We start from the raw sequence: 24,537 nt of genomic DNA on the forward strand, positions 1-24,537 counted from the left end.
AGAGAGAGTTGTTTCCTTTCTTGGTCACTCTTCCTTGTCTAGTATTTTTATGGCTGCCTCTTTCTGATGCTCCACAATTCCTTATTTAGAACTACATTATATTGACCATGGGCCTTTTGCCTTGTTGTGGATTTCTGGATCCAGTTACCAAGTGGACAGCCTAGCTACGGTTTTGGCTGCAAGAGTATCGTTTGTCTATCCGTGGAGTTCCCACCTGGCTTCATGAAGTATGTCTGTTCTCCAATTTTCTACCTTGTAAGGGGCATTCTAGTTCCCATTTCCTCACCGAAATAACTTCTAGGTGTCTCTAGTGGCATTTAGACCCAGAGTTCAGAAGACTTGCAGCTTTAGCCCTATTACCCCCGCTTTATTTGTCAATTTCATTTTTTGGTTCATGGAGATATGCAGCTTGTTTTCTCTGTGTGTGGCTAAGTCCTTTAAATTTTATTTTTTTATCTATTATCTAATGAGTGAATAGTTGAGTGGCCCTAAAGCATGGACTTAAAATGACATCTTGACCATAATTCCTATTTTGGTCTAATTTTAATAACTGGACTACTAATGAAATTACCTTCATTTTTTCTATGAACCAGACCAACTACTATTAAACAGAAAGGCATAAGCCTTGTTCTTACTTACCTGCTCCAAGAGAAAATTATGTACATCTTCCCCTTCTGGTAAAAAGTCCTTCCAGGTGAGGTCAGCCTCCCTCCATAAGGCTCCCACTTTCTTATGGCTCTAAAACAGAGATAAGTCCAGTCCATTTACTTTTATATAAAGATAGGATGATGATGAAGAGGAAGAAGAGAGGAGGAGGAGGACAGGCACGGGGAGGGGGCGGGGGCGGATTAGGAGAAAAGGCTTGCTTGAAGTCAAGAGTATAGAAATATAAAGACTGAAAAATCAAAACTTTTCCCTTGTTGATATAAAGTTAGTTTCTCAGGACTCCTGGCTCTCACACCAAGATGTCTGAATGTATGTAGTAAATGTAACGGTGAATGGCTGAAGTATAGCTGTTTAAGGTTCAATAATTAATTTTGTCAGATGACTAATCTAGGAAATTGCAAGCTCAGTTTTGGATTTATGAATATAATCACCTAAAACAAGTCCAATTCACAGAGTTTATAAATTCAACAGCGTCTCTTTTCCTAGTGGTATACATATGTATCCACTATTAAAGTCACACATCAAGCCTCACTGGAATCCCTCTTCGCAACAGATCAGGATCACGCTGCCTAACCGGAGAATGAATAAAGAGGTTGCTGCTCCTGAACCAGGAATGAGAAGTATTTCAAGGGCAAGAAGAACAACATTGAGCCCAAGAAACAACAGAGGAGAGCTCTTGTTGGCTGGAAGACTGATGAGAAGGTACAAGTCCACTCCCTGAACAAAGTCACAGTGATGCAGGGAACTCTCAGCCTTCGAGGCCGTGGCTATCAGCTATGAATCATATTACTAATTATTTCATAGAGTAACTTGCCCAAGGCATAGCTGATAACTTGGCAGAGTCAGGATTTAAACTCAGGCTCTCTCATTTCAGAGTTTATGCTCCATGAGAATTTGGTTAGGAAAAGTGAGAATTTGCTTTTTCTGTTTCTACAGATAAAAGTTAGTAAGAATTTAGGTTTTTAATAAGGACTAATGTGAAGTAGATTAGGAAAGGAGGAAGGAATTTTGGATGTACGAATTAGGATTCAATAAAAACTTTAGTAATAACAAGTAATCAACTAGAACTAGAGACCAGGCTACTTAGTAACTACAAATAACTATTACACAGATGAAATACAAAGGGTCTTCTGTACATTCAAGAGACTTTCTATACTAATGCCTATAAAACAATGAAATCTATCATCCCCAATACCTTTGGCTATGGTTTGAATCAGTCAAAAATCACTCCAAAATTTTCATGTATGAGTTCTGTTTTGATGTTATCACTGTAGGTGTTGTTAACACCACTTTCCCAAACCTCTTAGACCTCTAATACGGCATCAATACACTCTTTTGAAACTTCTGGTTTAGACTTGTCTTCCTTTCTAGTGTATACATTTTTTGAAGGCTTAGTTGTCTTTGTACACTGAGATGCTGGCATAGAGTTTTACAGAGAATTGTACAGTATTTATTAAACTAAAATAAGTTTAACTTTAAGACAGCAGTTCACAATCCTATAGAATCTTTTTAAAAATTAATTTATTTTGAGAAAGAGAGAGAGACAGAGTGAGCGCACACACGCACATGTGAGGGGCAGAGAGGGAGGGAGAAAGAGAATCCCAAGTAGGCTCTGTGCAGCCAGTGCAGAGCCTGACGTGGGGCTCGATCTCACAAAGCATTAGATCATGACCCAAGCCAAAATCAAGAGTTGCCCAACCTAACTGAGCCACTGAGGGAAACCACCCCCCACCCTTTTTTAAAAAGTAGGTTCCATACCCAGTGTGGAGCCCAATGCAGAGCTTGAACTCATGACCCTGAGATCAAGACCTGAGCTGAGATCAGAGTTGGACGCTTAACAGACTAAGCCATCTAGGCACCCCTGTATAACATTTTTAACACCTATTACTAATCAGATAACCTAGCTTGAGATCCAAAATTAATAAAATTAATCATTTTAGGAATCTTACCTTTCTTTGAAAGCAAGGCGTTTTCACTGAAATGTATTCAAGAGTATAAATAATGCAGGCATTTTGTTTCAAGAGAAGATAAAATTACTAGCCACAAATATAACATATCTTGAGATTATTTAGAATTATCCCAAATCCAGTTGAGATTAGATAATTCTTTCCCAAGTTACTAGTAAACAGAAGGAGAAATACACCTCTGTAAGAAACTAGGTTGAAACAGAGGCCTCGCTCTTCTTTTCAAAAAGGAAAAGGAAAACAGAAATACCTGCATAGCGGTACCTAAGCTATTCACAGATAACTCAAGATTACAATCATTGCCTTGCCTAAGACGCTGTTGAGTCTAACACTCAGTTTAATACTCACCATTTGTTTGCATAGAAGGTGCAATATTTCAGAAAGTAAGACCCCAGCTCTTCCAACAGGAAGTAAAGGTTTGCTAAATTCTCTGTAAAAGACAGGAGTAGTGATTAAGTACCTCTGAACCAAACTTCCAGTTCTAAAACACTAGGTGAACAATGTGTGCTGAACCTAAATCATATTGGGCAAGAGAAAGCTTCAGGACATGCTCTAAGTAATGTTCAGCAGAAGTAGTTCAGACTTCAAGTTCACTCTATGCTTCATGGAGAAGCCGGAAAGGGACTCTAGAATTCCCGGGTTTTGCCTTTTTCTTTAACTGCCTCAGTGATAGAAGCAATGCAATGATCAGTCTCATTTAATAATCTATTTACATATACACCACTTCAAGCCTAAATGAGAGAAGCACCTTAGGTAACTGGGAGATGTGAAACTTAGTTATGAAATCTTTTTAAGAAAGGAAGTTTTTCTTTACAATATAGATGAAACAGAAAGGGACCATTTGTTTTCAGAGTCTAAACCAGTATATCCCACACTGTGTTCCACAGGATATGAATAATTGTTCCTCAAGAAAAGAATTCTACAATTGAGAGAATGCTGCATTAAACAAAGCTAAATAGGTTTTATTAAAGTTATTATTTATTTTTTTAAGTAAGCTCTACAGCCAACGTGGGGCTTGAACTCACAACTGTGAGATGAAGAGTTGCATACTCTACTGACTGAGCCAGCCAAGCACCCAAATCTTGTTTTTATTGTTTGGTTTCACTATAGAATTCTCATAATCTTTAATGTGCTGTAATATACTTTGTGAACCTCAAACAAAAGAGACATAATAGTACACAGAGTAGGACTATATGAACAATTTTTGGGGAAATAGTAACGTTCTAAAGAAGAGTTTAGGAAAAACTAGTCTATACAAAGTAGAAACAACTTCGGACTCCTGTCCAAATCTAGGAATGCCAGAGATGCAGTCCCTTTACTACAACCAGAGCATGAAGCATGCAGGTATCAGTCTGACAAGATATCACGGAGAAATAACTTATGGCATTTGAGCAAGGACAGACATAAAAGTCAGATTAACATTAAGCTTCCAGGAGCAATAACCTTCCAGTTATGTGATTTTGGAGCCCTATCTACAAATACTGCTAACCTCAGTGGACCACAGGGTTATCATATCCCCGTCACTTCTCTGATGTAGATACAGTGTAATGTAACATTTTTATACAGAAATAAGTCCTTTTTTTTTTTTTTTACATTGAAGTATAATTGTATTAGTTTCAGGTGTACAACATAGTGATGCGACAATTATATATACTACAAAATGATCACTACGATAAGTGTAGTTATCTGTCACCATACAAAGTTATTATAGTATCATTGGCTATATTCCTTACACTATACGTTTCATCCCCATGACTTTTATTTTGTAATGGGCAGTTTGTACTTCTTTTTTTTCGTTTTTTTTTTTATTTTTTATTTTTTTATTTTTTTTATTTTTTTTTATTTTTGGGACAGAGAGAGACAGAGCATGAACGGGGGAGGGGCAGAGAGAGAGAGGGAGACACAGAATTGGAAACAGGCTCCAGGCTCCGAGCCATCAGCCCAGAGCCTGACGCGGGGCTCGAACTCACGGACCGCGAGATCGTGACCTGGCTGAAGTCGGACGCTTAACCGACTGCGCCACCCAGGCGCCCCCAGTTTGTACTTCTTAATCCCCTGAAATTAGAAGTCTTAAAGAGTCACAGGCTGCATCCAAGAGCCTACAAAGGCACTAAGGAAAGAGCACTATGCTAGAGATAGCTGGTAAGTTTTGCATCAGTTTATCTTGATATACACACACACAAAATGAAAACAAAAACAAGTACAACTTACATGATAAGTTCTCTCATAGAGATTCCACCTTCTTTTAACATGGGGGTCACCAGTTCAGCAAGGTACAACCAAATGTGGGGAATATCAATAGCCATGTCATCTGCCAATTCCAACGTTTCTGAAAAACTAGACAAGAACAAGAAGAACATTTCACACAAATATAATTCAGAAGATTAAATAAAGAGTCCAAAACTCAGTCAGCAAATATCTATTAAAGCACCTACTATGTTAGATACTATGCCAGGCATAAAGTAACTGATAAATAAATTCTTGTTCTCAAAAACCTGTATTAGTAGAGGAGAAATTCTAGGGGCCCCTGGGTGGCTCAGTCAGTTAAACATCTGACTCTTGACTTCGGCTCAGGTCATGATTTCACTGTTGTGAGATCGAGCCTTGTGTTGGGTTCTATGCTCAGCATGGAGCCTGCTTAAGATTCTCTCCCTCCTTCTCCCACTGCCCCTCCCCTCCTTGTACATATGCTCTCTCTCTCAAATTAAAAAAAAAAAAAATGAATAGCACAAACAAAAGCATGTTTGCAGAAAGGGCTAATACTCTGATGAACATGAACTATAGTACCAGGATATCCCAACGGAGAGGGTGGTCAGAAGAGAGTTCTGTATGAAGGTGACTTCTGGAAGATTTCAGGATGAAAACAAGGCAGCCATGTTAAGTTCTGGGGGAAGAGATATTTAATCTATTCCTACACTATCTAATGAGTTCACCACAGCTGAGTATCATATTCCCTGGACCAGTCAGATACACGGACTGAAAATTTCACTATAATGTAGACTAGACCCAAAGAGAAAAAAAAAAGACAAAAATCCTTGTTCTTGAGGAGCTCATAATAGGGAAACAAACTGGATGGATATAAAGGAGTCTGATAACATTACTAATAACATCATTGTTACGACTAATTAAAAACTGTTGTACCTTTAATGTTTGTTTATTTTTGAGACACACACACACACACAGACTGCGAGTCGGGGAGGGTCAGAGAGAGAGAGGGAGACACAGAATCTGAAGCAGGCTCCAGGCTCTGAGCTGTCAGCACACAGCCCAATGTGGGGCTCGAATCCACGTACAGTGAAATCAGACCTGAGCCCAAGTTGGATACTTAACCAACTGAGCCACCCAGGTGCCCCCAAACTGTTGCACCTTTATTTTTTTTTTAAAAAAAAATTTTTTTTTTTCAACGGTTTTTATTTATTCTTGGGACAGAGAGAGACAGAGCATGAACGGGGGAGGGGCAGAGAGAGAGGGAGACACAGAATCGGAAACAGGCTCCAGGCTCCGAGCCATCAGCCCAGAGCCCGACGTGGGGCTCGAACTCACGGACCGCGAGATCGTGACCTGGCTGAAGTCGGACGCTCAACCGACTGCGCCACCCAGGCGCCCCTGTTGCACCTTTAAAGAAAGGCTAATGGTTTCCAGATTTCATGGCCTGAAATTTTTTTCAATGTGAAATAAAATAAATGGGATTTAAATAGAAAATTTGGGAAAGTCAAATACAAAATATCAGCAGTTATTTAAGGTAAAAATCACAGTTATTCACTTAAAAATATAAAAACAGAACTCAAAACTTTGTTAATCAGTCCCATATACAGCATGTTAAAAAGGACAAAAACGAAAGTAAATTTAACTCAAGGAGGCATACACATAATTACAAGGAAATGCGCACAATCATAAGGAAAGGAATGAGTGAGTGTAGGGCAGGTAGTATTTGTCTTCATAGCCTTTCAGATCTCTTCATACATAAAATGGGTGCTTTCTCACTGCAGTTTTTGGCTTTTAGCTTGAGTATGCCACTCTGTTTACCTACTGCAGAGGTCTACATGTCATTAAAAATTTTCACTTAAAAAGAGATACCACTACAATGGAGGGTTGCCTTTCTGAAGATGTCATTTCAAAACAGTTTGTAGCTCTGCGACATAAGTCTGGGCCTTGTGAATCCTTAATGCTGACTTTCTGCCCTCACAGCTTAAAATTATTTGATATCTACTTGCTATACAACAGATTAACTGGACTCTTCTCTCATTATATGAACACTTTAGGCTCAGTTAATGTGCCACTGATGGAACATAATCTGGCCGGACTCCACAATTCCCGGGCTAATCATCCTACAATGTGAATTCATGTTCCATGGTTTAATGCCATAGATTAAGCTGCTTAATGAGCCCGTGAGACAACTGTAGCCATCCAGTCTTTCAGCAGTAGATCTGCTATTTTCATCTCAAATCACAACTAGAAGACAACCATATTCTTGCCTTGGTTTTCTAGTTCTTGATTAGTCAGTCATCAAGGGACAGTATGCAGAACACAATCACTGGTCAAATCCATACTGCTGAAAAAATATTTGGCTGAGAGGGCACCTGGGTGGCTCAGTTGTTAAGTGTCCAACTCTTGATTTCGGCTCAGGTCATGATTTCGCAGTTTGTGAGTTAGAGCCCTGCATCAGGGTTTCAGCACTGCAGAACCTTCTTGGGATTCTCTCTCTCTCCCTGTCTCTCTCTCTCTGCCGCTCCCTCACTATTGTGCACATACGTGCTCTCTCTCAAAATAAATAAACTTAAAAAATAAAAAACCCGTATTTGGCTGAACACAGGATTTCTGTAGAACAAGCTTGTAAGAGGCTTCTTTTCAGGTTTACAGTTCCTAAATTCTTTTGTACAATTTTAAAAGAAAAATCCATGGTGTACAGAAACTTCTAGCTATCTTTGTCTTTGGAGTATTACACAGCCTGTAACACTACCTTGTATAATACACATTTTCTGCCAGATGAATGAATGAAACAGAACTACACCATACCCTTGCTTCTTGGTATGTAGTGACCATTACACCAAATGGAGTAAACTTTGGTGAGGTCCACAGGTAGGACTTTAGGTATCCTTCCCTCCATCTCAACTACAGAGGCTCTACTTTTATTTTCTTTATATATTGAGTTCCTGTCTAAAACATAATTAAAGGGATACATGGTAGTTAAAAAAAAGTTTTTTTTTAAATTCACTTAAGCTCTGATCAAAACTCTGCTGAAAAAGCAAAATAATGTTCTGTAATTGGAAACAAAGAGTATTGTCAGTAGCATCTCCCACACTTTGCACTGTGATAACTTAATAAAAAAGTAAATCTTGATGTAGATAAACAAGAAACAGTGAGAACATCTAAAAATCAGATTAATCAAGTATTATTATGACTGGTCATAACAGAATCTAATTCCAGGTAAAAGAAAGAAATGAAATGATGATGAAAGTTTCTTATACTCTAGTATCATACTCAAAGGATCACTATGGAAAACATTTTTTAAGCTAGATCTTACCTGTGTGAGCAAACTTGATTTCCACTATTAACCAGTAGGTCAGCAATTTTTTGGGTTTTTTTGCACCTCTGCAATTTTGCACCTGAAACTTAGTCTATATGTCTGTGTAAGCTTTGAATAGCAGGGTAGAATTGCTGTTGAGTGGCAGGAAAAGTTCCCCAAGATAGTCAAGGAGGAGATAAGAATTTTCTCTCCAACAAATATCTTCCAAAGTCAAGCTTCCTGAAGGGCCCATATTTTGTGTCTATTGACAACTCCAATTTTTACTGTCTTGATTTTCATTTGTTTATTACACTTCCAGTGATCCCAAATTCCATGGCTAATAGTGAACTATCTTTACTAGATAGCTTTAAGAAAGAAGTCTTCTAATGCCATGATATAAAATGAATTTATCAACACTGTTTGAAACCTATCTACCTATACAATAATGCATCTATCTACCTACCTGATTTGCCTCATAAAGTATTTAGATTTAAGTCCTGAAAATTTCAAGATGGTTTGATGTTGCCTTTGTAGGGATATATTTTATATGTGGCAACTACTATGCTTGGGGTTGATAAACTATCTAGTAAACAACCTGGCTAGAAAGCCTATTTAAAACTTCTGTCTAGTATTAGAATTTAGTAGCAGTGCATGCTTTGAAGAGTTCTGTAGGAGAAATGGCAGATTAATAGTTGACTGATCAGTGCCCAGCAAACAGGGAGGCCTTATACTTTCCATCGACTCTGGCTTGGGGAGCTGGGAAGGAACAGCTTTAACCACTGCTCAGAAATTGGCATCTAAGCAGTAGCAGCATCCAAGGAAGCTGAGCTTAGATGTTTGCCCATATGCTATGTAAGGACAGAGGTCTTTGGATATTGGGACCAAAGAGACGAAAAACTTAGGGCATTTCCATGGCTCCAATGAAATGGCCTCTTTAGACAGTATGAACTATTTATAATTTGGGCTTTAGAAGTAATTAGGAAACTTTGATCTATTTGCAAGGAAACTCCTGGTGGATGACAAGTGGCTATTTGTTTTCATCTTAGAAAAAAACTGCCAGGCCTTAAAGGAACATGGGTCTTCATAGGGGTCTGGGTCTAAGGATGGCGCGGTTAGATCTAACAAAGTATCAAAAGTGAGGTCTGGAATCACTGCATTCTCTCTAGCTATTGAAGGAAATCGGAATAGAGAAAGATATAGTAAGATACCGAGACACAGAAGTGTCCATCTCATTTTCACTATAAATAAAAGGTGGTGGCTATATTGCCAGCAGCAGCAACAGGGCCACCACCAATGAAAGTGTAGACACCGGTGTCTGAGTAATGTAGACATTTTTCCCCCACAGGGAATCGCCCAAAGAGAAATGCCAATGTCTGAGGGAGCCTAGCAATCAAGCTACTACCTCTCAAGTTCAATGAAGACAATGAAGCCAGACGGCACTTCCTGGGGTCTTTCTAGACAGAAATAAACTTAGGAGCACAGTCTGAAGAGAGGCAGAAAGGGTTAAATAATAATCCAGCATTCTCATTTCTGAAATTATCTGATGAATATATCCTAATAGATGAGAAAGAAGCAAATATTTATAAATTAATACAATTGTGACCTCAGATGTAGTTTCTAGGATTTCAAGTTGGCTAGGAACAGAACTTAGATTTATTTGTGAGGGTGTGGTTACCCTCATTTGCTCTTGCTGTTTACACTGGCTGGTTACTGGAGCGACTCGATTTCTCTTTTTAAAACTGGGAAACCATCTTGGCCTTCTTCTTTTTTTTTTTTTAAAGTAGGCTTCATGGCCAGGACAGAGCCCAATGCAGGGCTCAAACTCATGACCCTGAGATCAAGACCTGAGCTGAGATAAAGAGTCGGATGCTTAACCAACTGAGCCACCTAGGTTCCCCGTATCTTGGCCTTAAAGGACAACAATCACAGCAACTTCTGCTGAAGTTTCTTACTAAGGTAACTGGGTCAGATGGCCTAAATCTAGTCATTCACTGAATTCATAGAAATCTACCTTATTACTCAAAGACAGCTTAGTAATAATCCTAGGGGCAAGTATGTATATTCTAGGACCTTGAAAACACTACCATTCCTCACAAAATCAAAAGAGTAATCATTCCTGAACATATTCAGCTGTGGCATTTAATGATTACGCTATTCTAAGGGGTCGACCATACCCGAAAGACACACAGTGGCAGTTTATCACATGTGCATTTAATTTTCAAGAATATAATATGAGCTTGGCAAAAAAGATTTACAAAGAGAAAAATAAAGGGGTGCCTGGGTAGCTCAGTCACTTAAGCATCCACTTTTGGCTCAGGTCATGATCTCATGGTTCGTGGGTTTGAGCCCTGCATCAGGCTCTGTGCTGACAGCTCAAGCCTAGAGCTGGCTTCGGACCTGTGTCTCCCTCTCTCTCTGCTCCCCCTTCCCCTCAAAAATAAGTATTAAAAAAAGTTAAAAAAAAAAAAAAACAACAAAGAGAAAAATAAATAGTGTAGAATTCTTACTGTCATTGCACCCAATGAACATATGTCAAGTATGAGATTGGAGAGGAGAATCTGACGTCCTGCTTTCAAGAAATATTAGTTCCTGAACAATTAAGAGAGCGGGCACCTGGCAGGGCTGGGTGTGTTTCTATGTTTATATTTACATAACACAGCTCCTAAAACAGAAACTTTTTACCATATGCAATTTTCACCTTAAACCTTGATTTCAGAATCTCAACCTGGGTAAGATTCTGTGGCTGTACCACAAAGAATCCAATTCACACACATGGGATGATCACAAACAAATGAGAACCTGATCTAATGAAGATACAACACTAGTGATAGCCAGACTTCATCAAAGCAGCCATCAACAGGAATCATAATGAAACCAACCCGGAACAGACTAAGTCATTAACAACTTGGAGTGACACGTCCTGCTATGGGGCTAGAGTGGACAGATAAGCATCCCTTGGCCAAAATAACCAGGGTTTATTGAAAGGATAAGGCTTTTAAGTTTAAGTTGATTTTCCAGAAATTTTCTCACATAAAAAAAGCTTCTATGGGGCGTCTGGGTGGCTTAGTCGGTTGAGCATCTGACTCTTGATTTCAATTCAGGTCATGATCTCGTGTTTTGTGGGCTTGAGCCCTGCATCAGGCACCGTTGTCTACAGTGTGGAGCCTGCTTGAGATTCCCTCTCTCTCCCTCTACCCCTCCTGTGAGTGTGCTCTCTCTCAAAATAAATAAACTTTTTTTTTTTTTTTTTTTTTTTTAAAGTTTTTTTCCTTAAAGAACACCTAGGGATTTACAGGTAAACGGGCTGCTGAGGGCCTGAGTTTCCCCAAGGTGAAGGGGTCTCTACTACCTTACTTACACCTTAACACAGGTATAAACAATAGGATTTGGAAAACCAGGAGATAAATAACCTTTATGCCCTAGCACAATCTACAAAATGCCATCATACCCACCAACACACTATCAGTATATTATGCAATTATCAGTATATTATACAACAATTGTAATTATCCAATTACAGTGGACATAATTTTACTCTATGGAAATAGACAAATACTTAAAAATATATGTACTTTTAAAAATAACCACTACTCAAGAGCCTAGTAACTGAATACCACTCTTGAAGAGGATACTGACCCTTTGAAAAAGTCCTGTTTGCTGAGTTTTTCTGACTGCACCAGCTGATACAGTAATTGGCCCATGTGATCCCTGGTGATCTGGCTCCTTTCCAGGGTGGACTCCACTCCCATTCTCACAAACACATGTAGCAGGCCCTGGGCATTCAGCTCTTCTACACACTGCATGGCTTCCTGTTCAAATAGCAAATAACAGCTTAGTCTAATATCTGGATCCCATTACCAAAGTGTTAAAATAAGTTTACAATCTTTTACTTATGACAAAGTCAGCAGAAAGCTCCACAAACAAGCTAGTATTCATACATTTTTTAAAAAACATTAATTTAGCTCAGTAAAATGCAGGCTGACAAGGGCAATATTAGCCATATTTAAAAACAGAAGAAAAGAGGATCTTAAGAAGGGTAATGTGTTTAGCTTCACAATTTATCAACAATCACGCAAAGGGCCGAAGTGTGTTTTTCTACAAAATGTTTACCTATCTTATGACCATTTAAAAACCTGAAAATGGTATATTAAGAAACAGAAATTCATCATCACATGCCAAATGACTTAATGTGGCAACTGAGGTAATTCTGTCTGGGTATGTTAATATTTGCAAAATCTTCAACGAGGAAGGTCTTCCCTTCATATGAAAGTTAGTATACTTAGCTTAAGTGCTAAAACCCTCTTAGGAAATTCTTGGGGTGTGGGGCTCATGAAATGGTCCTTACCATGGGGTGATCTGGCTAGGTCCACATCTCTGAGGCCTGGTAGCCAAGGTTGCTGAATCACCAACACAGCACTGTGCCTCCCTGCCCTCACCTATCTCAACTCTGTCTGAATCCAAAATCCTTTGGTTCAACCTCTGAAGAGAGCAGCTCTTCTGAGAGGGAAGATGCATGTGAGAAGAGCAGCTGCTTGAATGAAGAAGGGACTAGAGCACATGTAGGTTTCTCACTGCTGCTTTATTTCTCCTCTGCTATTTTATTTAATGCCTCCCCCACATGAACTTTTTATCTGAAAAACTTTCAAACTACAGAGACATTGAATAGTACAATGTACACGTATGTAACTTCACTTCAGTTTAGATTCATCAATTGTTAGTTTTCTTCATAGATACGTAAACAACTTAATACCAACACAATGTCAATAAAAATATTATCTGATAAACAGTACATATTTGAAATTTCCACAACTGTCCCCAAATGTCCAAAATATAGTTTTTTGTTGTTGTTTAGGACCCAGCTGAAAACCTGACGTCACATGTCAGGATGCATGATGTCTTTTTAGACTCCTTTAATCCAGATCAGTCCTTTCTCTTCATCTTTTTAGAACATTCACAGTTTTGGAAACATTCGGCCCAGTTGTCTTTTAAAACCGTCTTATATACACTTTTAAACCAATCGGTCCTTCTGTTTTCAGTCCCATCTGCACCTTATGTGCATTCGTAGTCTGCTAAATAAATGACCACCCATCCTTCTAGTTTCTAACTTCCAGAGTGTTGGTGCGGTCTATTCCCTCTACTCTTTATCCCTGTGAATTTTTACCTCATTTTAAAGACCATCATCATTATAAAGCTTTTTCAGGAGAGCATGGAAATGAATGCATATATCTTCAGTATTTAACCTGAAGTGATCAAGTGTCTTACAAGGGGAATTTATTCACTGAATCTGCATGTGCTATCAACGAACTATATTATGCTGCTTTCAATGTCACAGCAATTCATCATCTTGCTCTTCTCCCTGATTTTCTCGTGCTGATTCTTATTTCATTGAGTATTCAGGTGAATGGACACCTCCTACAGTCTGTGACTGCCCAGTCACCGGCTATCATATCACCTAGTTTTACTTCTCTGCACTGAAACATTATTTTTCTTTTTGTATTTGTTGTTTATTTATTACCTATCTTTAGGGCAGTTTTGTATCTCCCACTAGAACACAGGCTCCACAAATGCCCCACAGAAATAGACTATGTTGCTCACTATATAGACTACAGCATATCCAATGTCCAGGCAGTGTTTCCTAAATTGTGGCTGGCACATTTTAGGTACTCACTAACTATATACCACAGAGGCTAAAAACCATAGGGTGTGGAATCGGACAAATGTAAGTTTGAATCCTGGCCCTGCCACTTGCTACTATGTGAATTCAGGAGTGTAACAATCCCTCAGGCTTGACTTCCGTCATAAGGTTACTTGAGGAATGAACATAAAAAGGGACTTCGCACACTGCCAAACACAAAAGCTCAGTACATATTAATTTGTATTATTTTTAATAATAACAACACCTACTAAAATGCTAGAAAAACCTTTCCTTTAGGATGAGCTCTGTAAGCCTTTAGCATAACACACTAATAACCTTAAAGGTAATAAGATAAAATTACAGTCTCTGCTCTGAAGCTAGAAGCCTAATTTTACTTTTATTGTTGTTTTTTTTTTTTTTTTTTTTTTTTTAAAGATTTTCTCTTTAAGTAATCTCTATACCCAATGTGGGGCTCACACATACAACCCTGAGGTCATAAGTTATGTGCTCTACTGACGTAGCAAGCTGGGCACCCTTAGAAGCCTAATTTTAAATCCTGAGTTGGCCACTTATCAGAAGCATGACTCAGATCAAGTTATTTAACATCTTTGCATCTCAGTTTCATTATCTATAAAAATAGCTATTACAATAATATTAAAATCAAGAGGGCGTTATGAGGATTAAATGAACTAATGGCACCTAGCACACAGGGAGCCCTCACTATGTCTGATAATGTCACTTGCTTCTTATCATCATTCTGCAGCAGATGCGCCTTGGACCCAGTACACTGAAATTCCTGAGTCATAACTGACTCTGTTTCTTCCATACTACAGGCCAGGCCTAGGGCTAAGATCTTTCAGAGAGTCCTCCCGTTGAACTTAGGTCTTTTCCCCCCTATGGCTCCCATTCCTCAGAGTGATACTTTTCTCCTTTCAAAGTATTTGTTGCTCATTGACTTGATATTTCCTCTCCAACTAACTGGCTCATCATCAAAACCTCTTAGTACTTCTTCTGAATTTTAGACGATTTTTTAAAGGCTTGAGGGTTTTAGAAAGCTGGGCTACAGTTAATCACGGTGACTGTTATGTACAGAAAGCAAATAATGACTACACTGCCAAGAGAACAAGTAAGCTTGAGAGAATTAATATAATGTTAAAGCAAAAGTAGTTAATGTAGCTGACAAATAATTTAACAGATTAAGACTCTGCTGACTCCAGATCCCTAAGCTAGGTCCTATTATATGATCTCTCCTAACATCCTAGAGGTCTACTGGCATTTACAATAACTATAATTTAAATACCCATTTTTGAGTCAACTCTTTATGACCTGTCTCTGCCACTAGACTCTAGGGCTCATGAAGTCAGGCATGATGTCTATTTTATTCACTACCATCTTAAAATGAAGATCAAAGAGAAAGTTGGGGTTAAAGAACAGCAAATTCAAAGCTGTGTCTTGAATGTCTCACTTAGGCCGTCTGGCCCTGGCAGTGCGATTACTCCTTGGTGCCTCAGGTTTCCACTTATGAAATAAAAAGTAACGTTAGCCATAGTTTAAAGTTAATACAAGAATGACCATAAAAGGACTGTGAAGATCATAACAGGTAATGTACAGCTAGATAAGAATGCCTAAAAATGATAATGTGTGGGTTTTTGCTCATGAACATCAAAGTCAATGCGGTTTTTTTCTACTGTGGGGATGGACTGGTAGCCATTCCCCCTTCCTGCCCTGTGATCTTGTGAACTCCATCGTCAATTTAAAAGACAGAAGCTGGCAAGAGCACATCCGAGTTGTGCAAACCGAACTGCATGGGACCTGGATTACTCCAAGTCTTAGTGACAAGTGCTTTAGACCAGAGCCAAGTTACTGTATCTCTCTGCCATGGGGCTTTGTGTTGTTGCTTTCTTTTTCTGAAACTTCATTTACCTTAAAATCATTAATGTGTAGAAACTCATCAATGATAGATTTAGACTTCCTCTCCATCTCCAATTCTGACAACGCAGGCTTGTCAGGGGCTGCTGTTGCTGGAATTTCTGGCTTCGCTACTAATGAGGTTAAAAAAAGTGAGGAAGTAAAACAGACAAAAATTGTAATTAAAATGGGGGATTATGGTTGACAATATTTATTTGTTGTTATACCAACTTTTCCATAAAAGCATTAAAATAGATACAAATCTGACAAAGCAAGACACCTAAAAGCAGAAAAGAGAAATATTTATTTTTAGAATAGATAGGCACTCAGTAACTTCATATTCCACAATGAAAAGAATAGAGGGGTACGGTAAACTTTTGTAATTAGAGCTTTTTTGTCCCTTTCTGCATTTGGATTCTTCTCCACTGCTTCAGCGATGAACAGCACGTGAAGCTTGTACAATCACACACAGAGCTCCAACCACACGGGCCTTTGGCAGTTGCTTGAACATGTCATGATGCTCCTTCTGGCCGGAGTGCTCTTTCTCTCTGCTCCATACCCATCCCTTCCTATAAGTCTATTTCAACTCCTACTGGTTCATCAGACCCGAGGAAGCCTTCCCTGATATCCCTCTGTATCAATTCCAGATAGTTCCTTTGTTAAGTACCCTCTTAGAACTCTGCTCCTTTCCTCCGTGGCATTTTTCTCAGTTTGTACTTATATACAATACCTTTTGTGGAATTATGTCATAGGAGTCCTCTGGACCCAGCAGACTAAAGGCTGAAAGCAGAGACCCAATGCCCACAAGTCACCAGGTGTTCAGTGTGCATGTGGTGAATAAATGAATGACCCAGACGATAAAAATGCATAGGGCAGCTGTGCCACATTATTCACTACTCGCAAGATATTTTCATACACTATCTCGTTATGTTCCCCAAATAGCTACCACAGATCAGAAAGCCACATGTCCCTGAAGTCAAAAATTCTGGTCTATCAGTTGGGAGAAGACATTTCAATTTGCCTCTGAATCCATTTAGAGGAGGAGACACAATTTAAACAGTGAAAGAAATCTGAAAGCTATCAAGATGTTATAAACAACCAGTATTACCTCAGGATTAGTATTTTCAAGATGCTGAAAATTATCTTTAAACTATTTCTCATTGTTCTCATCATCTTTACCCTCATGACCTCTAGTACTTTTTGAAAAATCTGTATTTATCAGATAAAGTTCTAAGTGTTTACCCGGATAGACTTCTCATTTAATCTTCATGATAACTCTACAGGGTGGGCACATTTACTATCCCCATATAACACAGGAAGAAACAGAAACGCAGACAGGTTATGTAAACGAGGTAATTTTTAGAGCATTATCTGAGTTGGTCCTCTAATCATATACAAGCTACACATGTACCAAGACCACAGATGCTACCAAGATGAAGGTAACAAAAGACAACCTGATATTTTCTCTTTGGTTTGCTTTGGATGTCAGAATTTTCATACATTTGAGGGCTCTACAAAGCCCATGCACTCTAATGCACAGGAAGGGGTTACTGTGCGAATCTGCTAAGAAATTCAGATGGCTTGATATACAGCAAGAGACCCTCATCACCATCACATTTAATAGAGAATGGGGGAAACTTGCAAATTGACGAACAGAGGGACAACCTGGGAAACGAAACCTATGTTACAAAACCATGAAGATGCCCTTTACGTTTTAAGATACTGGTATGTTATTACCATGTAATGATTCTGAAACCTACACAGGGGCAAAATCTCCTCCGCACTTTTCATTCCACAGTTAAGGCCCGAATCTTCCTTCTGTGTGTACCAAGTCACTCACCTGACTCCCGGCCCTTGTTTCGGTCAGCCTCAGCGCTGCTCCTCTCCACGTCCATGCCTCCCGTAAGCTGCTTCACGGTCTCTAGCATCTCCCTGCGTTGCTCTTCTTGAGACTGATTGTCCAACAGGTCTTTGCTGCTGCCGCCTCTCAGGAAAGTATTGGGACGAGCTGCTGCAGACGGCAGGGGCTTGTCATTCTTCTCCCTGCCCACGCTTCCACGACTTAAAACACAAAACATACTTCTTCAGAAGATCACCCCATCCACTATGCATTCAAATCATAAAATAACATTAAGATTTCCTGCAGGTATGTAATTTTTCACACATGACTTCAGGCATGTGAGGCGCCAATTCTACATCAAACTATAATTATGTAAACAAGTAAAATCGGTGCTTTCAGAGAATGGTAAGTATGTTTTAGCTTTTCTCACGAATGTTGAAGGGATACCACTTAAGGTTTTAAAATGCAATGGCAAATCCTTATTTTAGTTCTTTAAATCTTTTAATAAAGACGACAGTGACGAATGTATGAGCTAAAAGAGCAAAAGAGACAAAGAATACCTAACGGACATGGTATCACTATCTTAGAAATTAGACAATGATACAGTATTTATTCAGAAACTTCAAACGTAAGTAAAATATTTTGAGAACCACGTAGCAGAAGTAGTTTTTGAGTGGCCAAAGTCACATACTTTCTTTAAGAGAGAATCTTCCTATCTCCCTAGGCTTCTTTTCAGACAGTTCCCACCAGTTGGGCAGGTAGTTCCTTGGTCCATAGCAGGCCAGGAGCAGCAGATGAAAAGGAAGAGAGGAGAAAGGACTAGAGGCACGACAGTGGTCTAACCTCTGAAAGAACATACACAAGTACTCAAAAAGCAGAGCCATCAGGGGAAATCTATGGCAGAGCAAAGAGCCATCAATAGCACAAATGCTGCTTCACGACAAGCTGAGCCATCACTAAAAGCTGAACTGTGCTAAGCATATTTTCCTGTAGAAGCCAAGAGAACAGCAACATAGTTAGAAAGTCTACCTGGCCAAATTGACTACAGTAACAAAAAAGGAAAGTTTGAGAGTTTAAAGCAACTTCAGCTCTAAAAGTGCTTATGTCAAAAATTTTGAGGAGTGCCTGGCTGGCTCAGTCAGTAAAGCATGTGACTCTTGATCTCAAGGTTGTAAGGTCGAGTCCCACACTGGGTGTAGAGATTAAAAATAAAATCTTAAGAAAATGAAAACTAAAAATTTTGTTCTCGGTCATTATACTACAGGTCTTCATTCCCTATAAACCAACCAACAGAACACCTGACTGTATCAGTCCTACAAAAAAGAAGGTAGAAAGACAGTACAATACAGAGAATAGTGAGAAACAAAGAACAGCCTGAAACAGAACTTGAAGAACGGTATGACAGAGAAACATATGGGTAGGCTGTCATGCTCTTTAATTCACATGCTTCGGAGTGTTAGGTTAATCCAGAACATCCTGACGCATTAGTTTAGCGAGCCCTCCACCAGCCTCCAGGGGCGTTTGGGTGGGTCTGACTTTCTTAAGAAGCAAACTATTATACTGGGGCGCCTGGGTGGCTCAGTCAGTTGAGTGTCCGACTTTGGCTCAGGTCATGATCTCACAGTTTGAGTTTGAGCCCCTTGTTGGGCTCTGTGCTGATGGCTTGGAGCCTGGAGCCTGCTTCAGATTCTGCGTCTCTGTCTCTCTCTGCCCTCCCCTGCTTGTGCTCTGTCTCAAAAATAAACATTAAAAAAAAAATTCTTAAAAAAAGAAACAAACTATTATAAACTTGCCAGGTAACTTGCCCTTCCTTTCCACCCCATCCCAAATCTACCACCCAATTATGTTCTTATCTTGGAAATTACAGAACGTGAAGATCAAAGAAGGAATAGAAAAACAAAATCAACCTTAGGGATAAAAGGAATCCATGCACAGAGATGACCATCACAATTTATATGGGCGTGTGTGTGAGTGTGTGAAAGAGAGAAAGAGAATAATAGAGAGACAGAATGCGAGAAGGAGAGAGAGAGAACAGACATCCACAAGTAGGTCAGTCTTCAGTTAACATGGAGAGTGGGCTCCATACCTGGTTAAGGTCCGTCGGGAATCAAACTCTAAAGGCGTAGACGATGTAGACCCTGAGGGTGCTGGAGGTTGCAAAGCAGAGAATCTGTTTAAACTGGAAGCACTTGACCGTAAGGCATCTATAGGTGTTGAGGATTGAGGGGGGAAAAAATACAAATCACATGACTACAATGTAGCTTTTAATTCATCTGGCGCTCTAGGGAGGAAAGGGGGGGTGTTGTTTGAGACTAGGTATTTCTAACAAGTTTAACAAGGTGATGCCAATCTCCTCCACAAATTATACTCTTAGGAGTATAATGTTAGAAGGAATTTGTCTGCAAAAAAATTTTTTTTTTGAAACCTTTGTTCATTATAACCATTTGCTGCTTTAAAAACATAATTAAATTATCCTAGATAGGGAAGGGGGTGGGAGTGGTAGACAGGGAAGGAGGGAGGCAAGCAAAAACAAAACAAAACAAAACAAAACAAAACAAAACAAAATATTGCACTTAAAAAAAAGCTAACTAATAAAGGTGCGCCTGGATGGCTCAGTCGGTTAAGCGTCTGACTTTTGATTTCAGCTCAGGTCATAATCTCAGGGTTTGTGGGACTGAACACCACACTGAGCTCTGTGCTGACAGTGCGGAGCCTGCTTGGGGTTTTCTCTCTGTCCCTCCCCGGCTCTCTCTCTCTCTCTCTCAAAATAAATAAATAAACTTGATAAAGAAATAAAAATTAAAAAATCAGAGGTCAAAATTACTTAGTAGAAGGGAAATATGGAAAGGAAGTTAATGTAGAAGTTTTATTCTTCTAACGTTTATAAAACGTTAACGTTTTATACTTTCTACCGGACTTCATCAGCTTTAAAAAGATGTGTCTGTGGGGGTGCCTGGGTGGTTAAGTGTCTGACTTCATCTTAGGTCATGATCTCCCAGTTCATGCGTTTGAGCCCCGCGTCGGGGTCCTTGCTGACAGCTCAGAGCCTGGAGCCTGCTGCAAATTCTGTACCTCCCCCTCTCTGTGCCCTTCCCCTGCTTGCACTCTGTCTCTTCTTTCACTCTCAAAAATAAACAAACATTAAAAAAAAAAAAAGAAAAAAAAGGATGTGTTTGTGATGGTCTAAACATTTGAGTCCTAAGGTCAAATCTCTGAAAGTCTGACTTTTGATAAAGATTTTGAAAAATATTTCAATCTAATTCTTTTACAACTCTCTTATCCAATTCTTCTCAGAAGAACGAGTTTCCCTCTTCATTTGCGATCCCAGTAATTCTCTAATTATATTGAATTTATGAACAACAACAACAAAGGTACCTAGGAGGTTAAAGTCTTAAATAGCCTAATTGAACTCAAAGAACTCTAAATATTTAAAATACCTGAAGATCCATATTGCGAGGGACACCAGTAAGTTTGGGCATGCTTTGTCTATAGATCTTTTCCTAAAACCATTATTAAACGACTGTGGGAATGCACTAGACGGTGACTACTAGACCACATCCAGGTTCCCGAGAAGGGACACGTCACACTTACCGGTCTCGCTTGCCTTTGCTCCACCACTGCTGCCCTTTCCCCAACTGCCCAGCTGTGCTTTAGGTACCAGCTGAATTTTCTCATCAATTGTGGGCTGTAATGTAAGTGACCACAAGCCAATTATAGGAAACATTCTAGAATGTTGTATCTTCTTTTTCCTTCAGTACAGTGAAAACCAACTTTAGCAACAAAACAGTGCTTGGAATGCCAATTTAAGAAATATAAACTGGAGCCGTCCATATTCAAGTGGTGCTCCCTGTACAACCTGCTTGGAAACCAGCTTCCACAGAGTAGTTTAGAACCCCTGGTCTGGAGAATGCCTTCAGATGGTGTGCCGTTTGACTAAATGTAAGCAGTTTCCAATCATTCCTCCTGTCCAGTAATGCCCAGTGATTTAAAAAAGAAGTAAAGGAATATACAAATTGTGTAGACTACAAAATTAACTCCTTCATTTCTTCACATTATTGTCAGAAAACAGGTCAGAAGGCACAAAGATTTCACATTTTAGCAAAGCCAGATATAGGTGGGGGCTAAGGATGGAGAAGTGGAGTGGCAGCATTCAATACAGGGGCGGGGGGGGGGGAATAAGAAAAAAGCGAACATAGTATTAGATGGGAAGTTAATAACGATGTCCAGCTCTACAGGGAACACAACATTAGCACAAGTGGATAGAATTACAATGTAATACTAATAAGAAAACATATACCACAGTAAGGTACAATGTAGCTCTTTGTAACAGAAGTGTTAATACACTCTAACAGCACTGCCTAGCTCTATGACATGCTTTCACACAAATCTCTCCCAGTTAACAATGCATTTGTTGAATGGTTTTGAACATTTTCTATGATATTTAAGTACAGTACTTGTAGGATAACTGTCTGAATATACACAAAATTTATTAAAACAACAACTTAAAATCTTCCAAAATATTCAGGAAATAATGTTGTAGGTTAATATCAGCACTATTCTTTTTATAGTATCCATGCGTGGAAACAGTATTAGTATTTAAAAACACAAACACCGTTATTCAATATTGATATAATTTTCAAAGATGTTGGGGCTGACGCTGGAGGAATTCTCTAAACGTGTAAGATTTTGGCTAAAACCATCTCTCGTAAGAAGTGGATGGGAATCAAGCTGTATTCAGTGATGGAATTCCTGCCCTGAGACATAAACAACTAGAAGAATGTACCAGAATCCTAAGAGAATAGGATCCTAGCTAATTAAAATCAAAAGAGATCTAGACAGCAAATGTTCTATGCTGAAGCAATACTTTGACATGAAGACGCAAATGACAGCCCATCTTCTTCCAATTTTCTCAAACTCTTTTTCTTTCTGCCAGTTATCTTCTTTCATTTGATGTTTTCATGTTAGCTTTAGATTGTCTTTGGTATCTTACCAGCAGGTTGCCAATTTTCAGAACTATGGAAAGTGTATTCCACAAGGAAGGTTCAAATTAGACTTGTAAATGATTTATAAATCTACTGGGCTGTAGAAGTTTCCCCTTTTACAAAAGATAATGCCACTTCCTCTATGTTCTCCAAGTTCTTCACCCTACTTAGGGTGATCAACTTCTGCTGAAAACATCTGCCAGGAGAAACCCTTTCCTCTTACCACCCATGGATTCTCAAGGGACAGGAAAGCAGAATGTATTAAATCTTTATCACAGGATGATTTCTAGCAGTGGGTCCTCTTGATTTATTTTAGGCCTTGAGTATGGCAAACTGTTAATTCCTTTCAAGTTAGGCTTAAACAGGTAGATGCTTCTTCCCTAGGGCTAAGGATACATTGTATAAAAGATCATAAGGGACTACAGCTTCTGAAGTATCTTTATTATCATCTCTCTTATACTAAGCATCTGATAACTTTAGGAATTAAACTAGTTTCTTCCCCCTTAGTAAGCCCTCCAAGAAATAAAAAGGACTAACATCAGGACAAGTACGTAAGAATACACTGATAAATACTGTCATATAGCAAAGCATCTACTTTAAAAAAAAACCACTCCCCCATGAACTCTGCAATGTAGTTATTTTACATAAGCAAGAAATAATTTTGAGAGTCCCATTCTCAGGTCGATGTTAAGTTGCGTCATAAATGTCAGACTCACCTTAGTGATTTTAAGGAATTTTGAGGGGTCTAGTACCCGACTATTCTTGGCCCCCTGTACAGTGTTCCATCCACCTTCATCCACTCTCTGGACACCTGCAGGGAGAACAGGGTGAGTCAGTTTCCCACAAACTCAAGTCAGTTTGACAATGAAAGAGTGAGCAGTATTTTCAACTCAGCAGCTCCAATCAAAATCAAGGAAAAAGACAAAAGAAACTGTTAAAGCACTGCTGACAGTCTTTTTAATGCCTACAACATGAACATATCGGATAGAAATACTGTAGAACATGCCCCACCGAGAGGAAATTAACGGATAACATGAATAGAGATTTGGTGATAGACAAAGGAGGGCCAGATCTAATGTTCATAGTTAGCTAACACTTCAGATGGAAATTATTTATTAGAAGGTTTATTTCACTTGATGGTGTTAAATGACACAGTATACTTGGATCACCACCCCCGCCCTCCAACCTGCTTCTCCAACCTATCAACTGTTCAGGCAGAAAACCCTGACTCCTGTTTCTCTCACACTTGGCACCCAATCTGTCTGTAAATCTTGTCGGTTCAACATACTCAGCATCTAGCTCTTCTTATTACTACCAACACTACCACTTTGGTTTTCGCCAGCAACATTTCCTCGATTAGTATCAAACCGTCTTCACTAGCTTCACTGCTTTCACCCTCAACTGTTTGCATCATAGCGGCCAGCAAGAGCCAAATAAAGTACAAGTCAGGTCCTATCACTTCTCTGCTTAAAACACTTCTGTTACCTCTCTTCATCTCACTCAGATAAAATCCCAAATTACTCATAAATGGACTCCAAACTCTGATTAATCTGGACTCCTGCCTCTCAGGCCCCATCCTCCACTACTCTCTCCCTCTGCTCAAGCCACACTGGCCTCCTTGCTGATCCCTGAAAATGCTATTTCAAGGGCCTTTTACTTACAATTCCCTTTGCCTACAAACCTTCCCCCAGATGTGCCCACGGTTTCATTCCCTCATACTTGCTTCTGGTCTCTGCTCAAACACTAACTTAAGCAGGCTCCCAAACCACCCTATTTAGAATTACACCTCAGGTGCCTGAGCGGCTCAGTTGGTTAAGCATCCGTGGCTGAGGTCATGATCTCATGGTTCGTTGAGTTTGGGCCCCATGTCCGGCTCTGTGCTGAGGGTGCACAGCCTGCTGTGGACCCTCTGTATCCCTCTCTCTCTGCCCCTCCCCCATTCACATGCTGTCAAAAATAAACATTTAAAAAAAAAAATAAATAAAATTGCACCTTTACCCACCAAGCCTGGCATCACCCGCTTTCTCCCTCTCTGC

The 24,537-nt window shown here is 39.4% G+C and overlaps 1 protein-coding gene across 16 annotated transcripts in view; it reads right to left on the reverse strand.

Annotated features, from left to right (window-relative positions):
* The window catches only part of EIF4G3 (eukaryotic translation initiation factor 4 gamma 3), a 313,469-nt gene that overhangs the window by 17,496 nt on the left and 271,436 nt on the right, over positions 1-24,537 (reverse strand). For 15 of the 16 annotated variants that reach the window (XM_042998050.1, XM_042998046.1, XM_042998040.1 and 12 more), the window contains 9 exons: positions 23,218-23,312; positions 21,111-21,204; positions 19,606-19,723; positions 17,520-17,740; positions 15,695-15,813; positions 11,773-11,945; positions 4,842-4,967; positions 2,979-3,060; positions 640-738 (listed from right to left, as the gene is read on the reverse strand). In XM_042998050.1, coding sequence (XP_042853984.1) covers positions 640-738; positions 2,979-3,060; positions 4,842-4,967; positions 11,773-11,945; positions 15,695-15,813; positions 17,520-17,740; positions 19,606-19,723; positions 21,111-21,204; positions 23,218-23,312 — 1,127 coding nt within the window. The remainder of the gene's footprint in view (positions 1-639; positions 739-2,978; positions 3,061-4,841; positions 4,968-11,772; positions 11,946-15,694; positions 15,814-17,519; positions 17,741-19,605; positions 19,724-21,110; positions 21,205-23,217; positions 23,313-24,537) is intronic. The other variant, XM_042998035.1, reaches the window with a different exon arrangement.

Source organism: Panthera tigris, chromosome C1 (genome assembly GCF_018350195.1).
Source record: "Panthera tigris isolate Pti1 chromosome C1, P.tigris_Pti1_mat1.1, whole genome shotgun sequence".
NCBI lineage: Eukaryota > Metazoa > Chordata > Mammalia > Carnivora > Felidae > Panthera > Panthera tigris.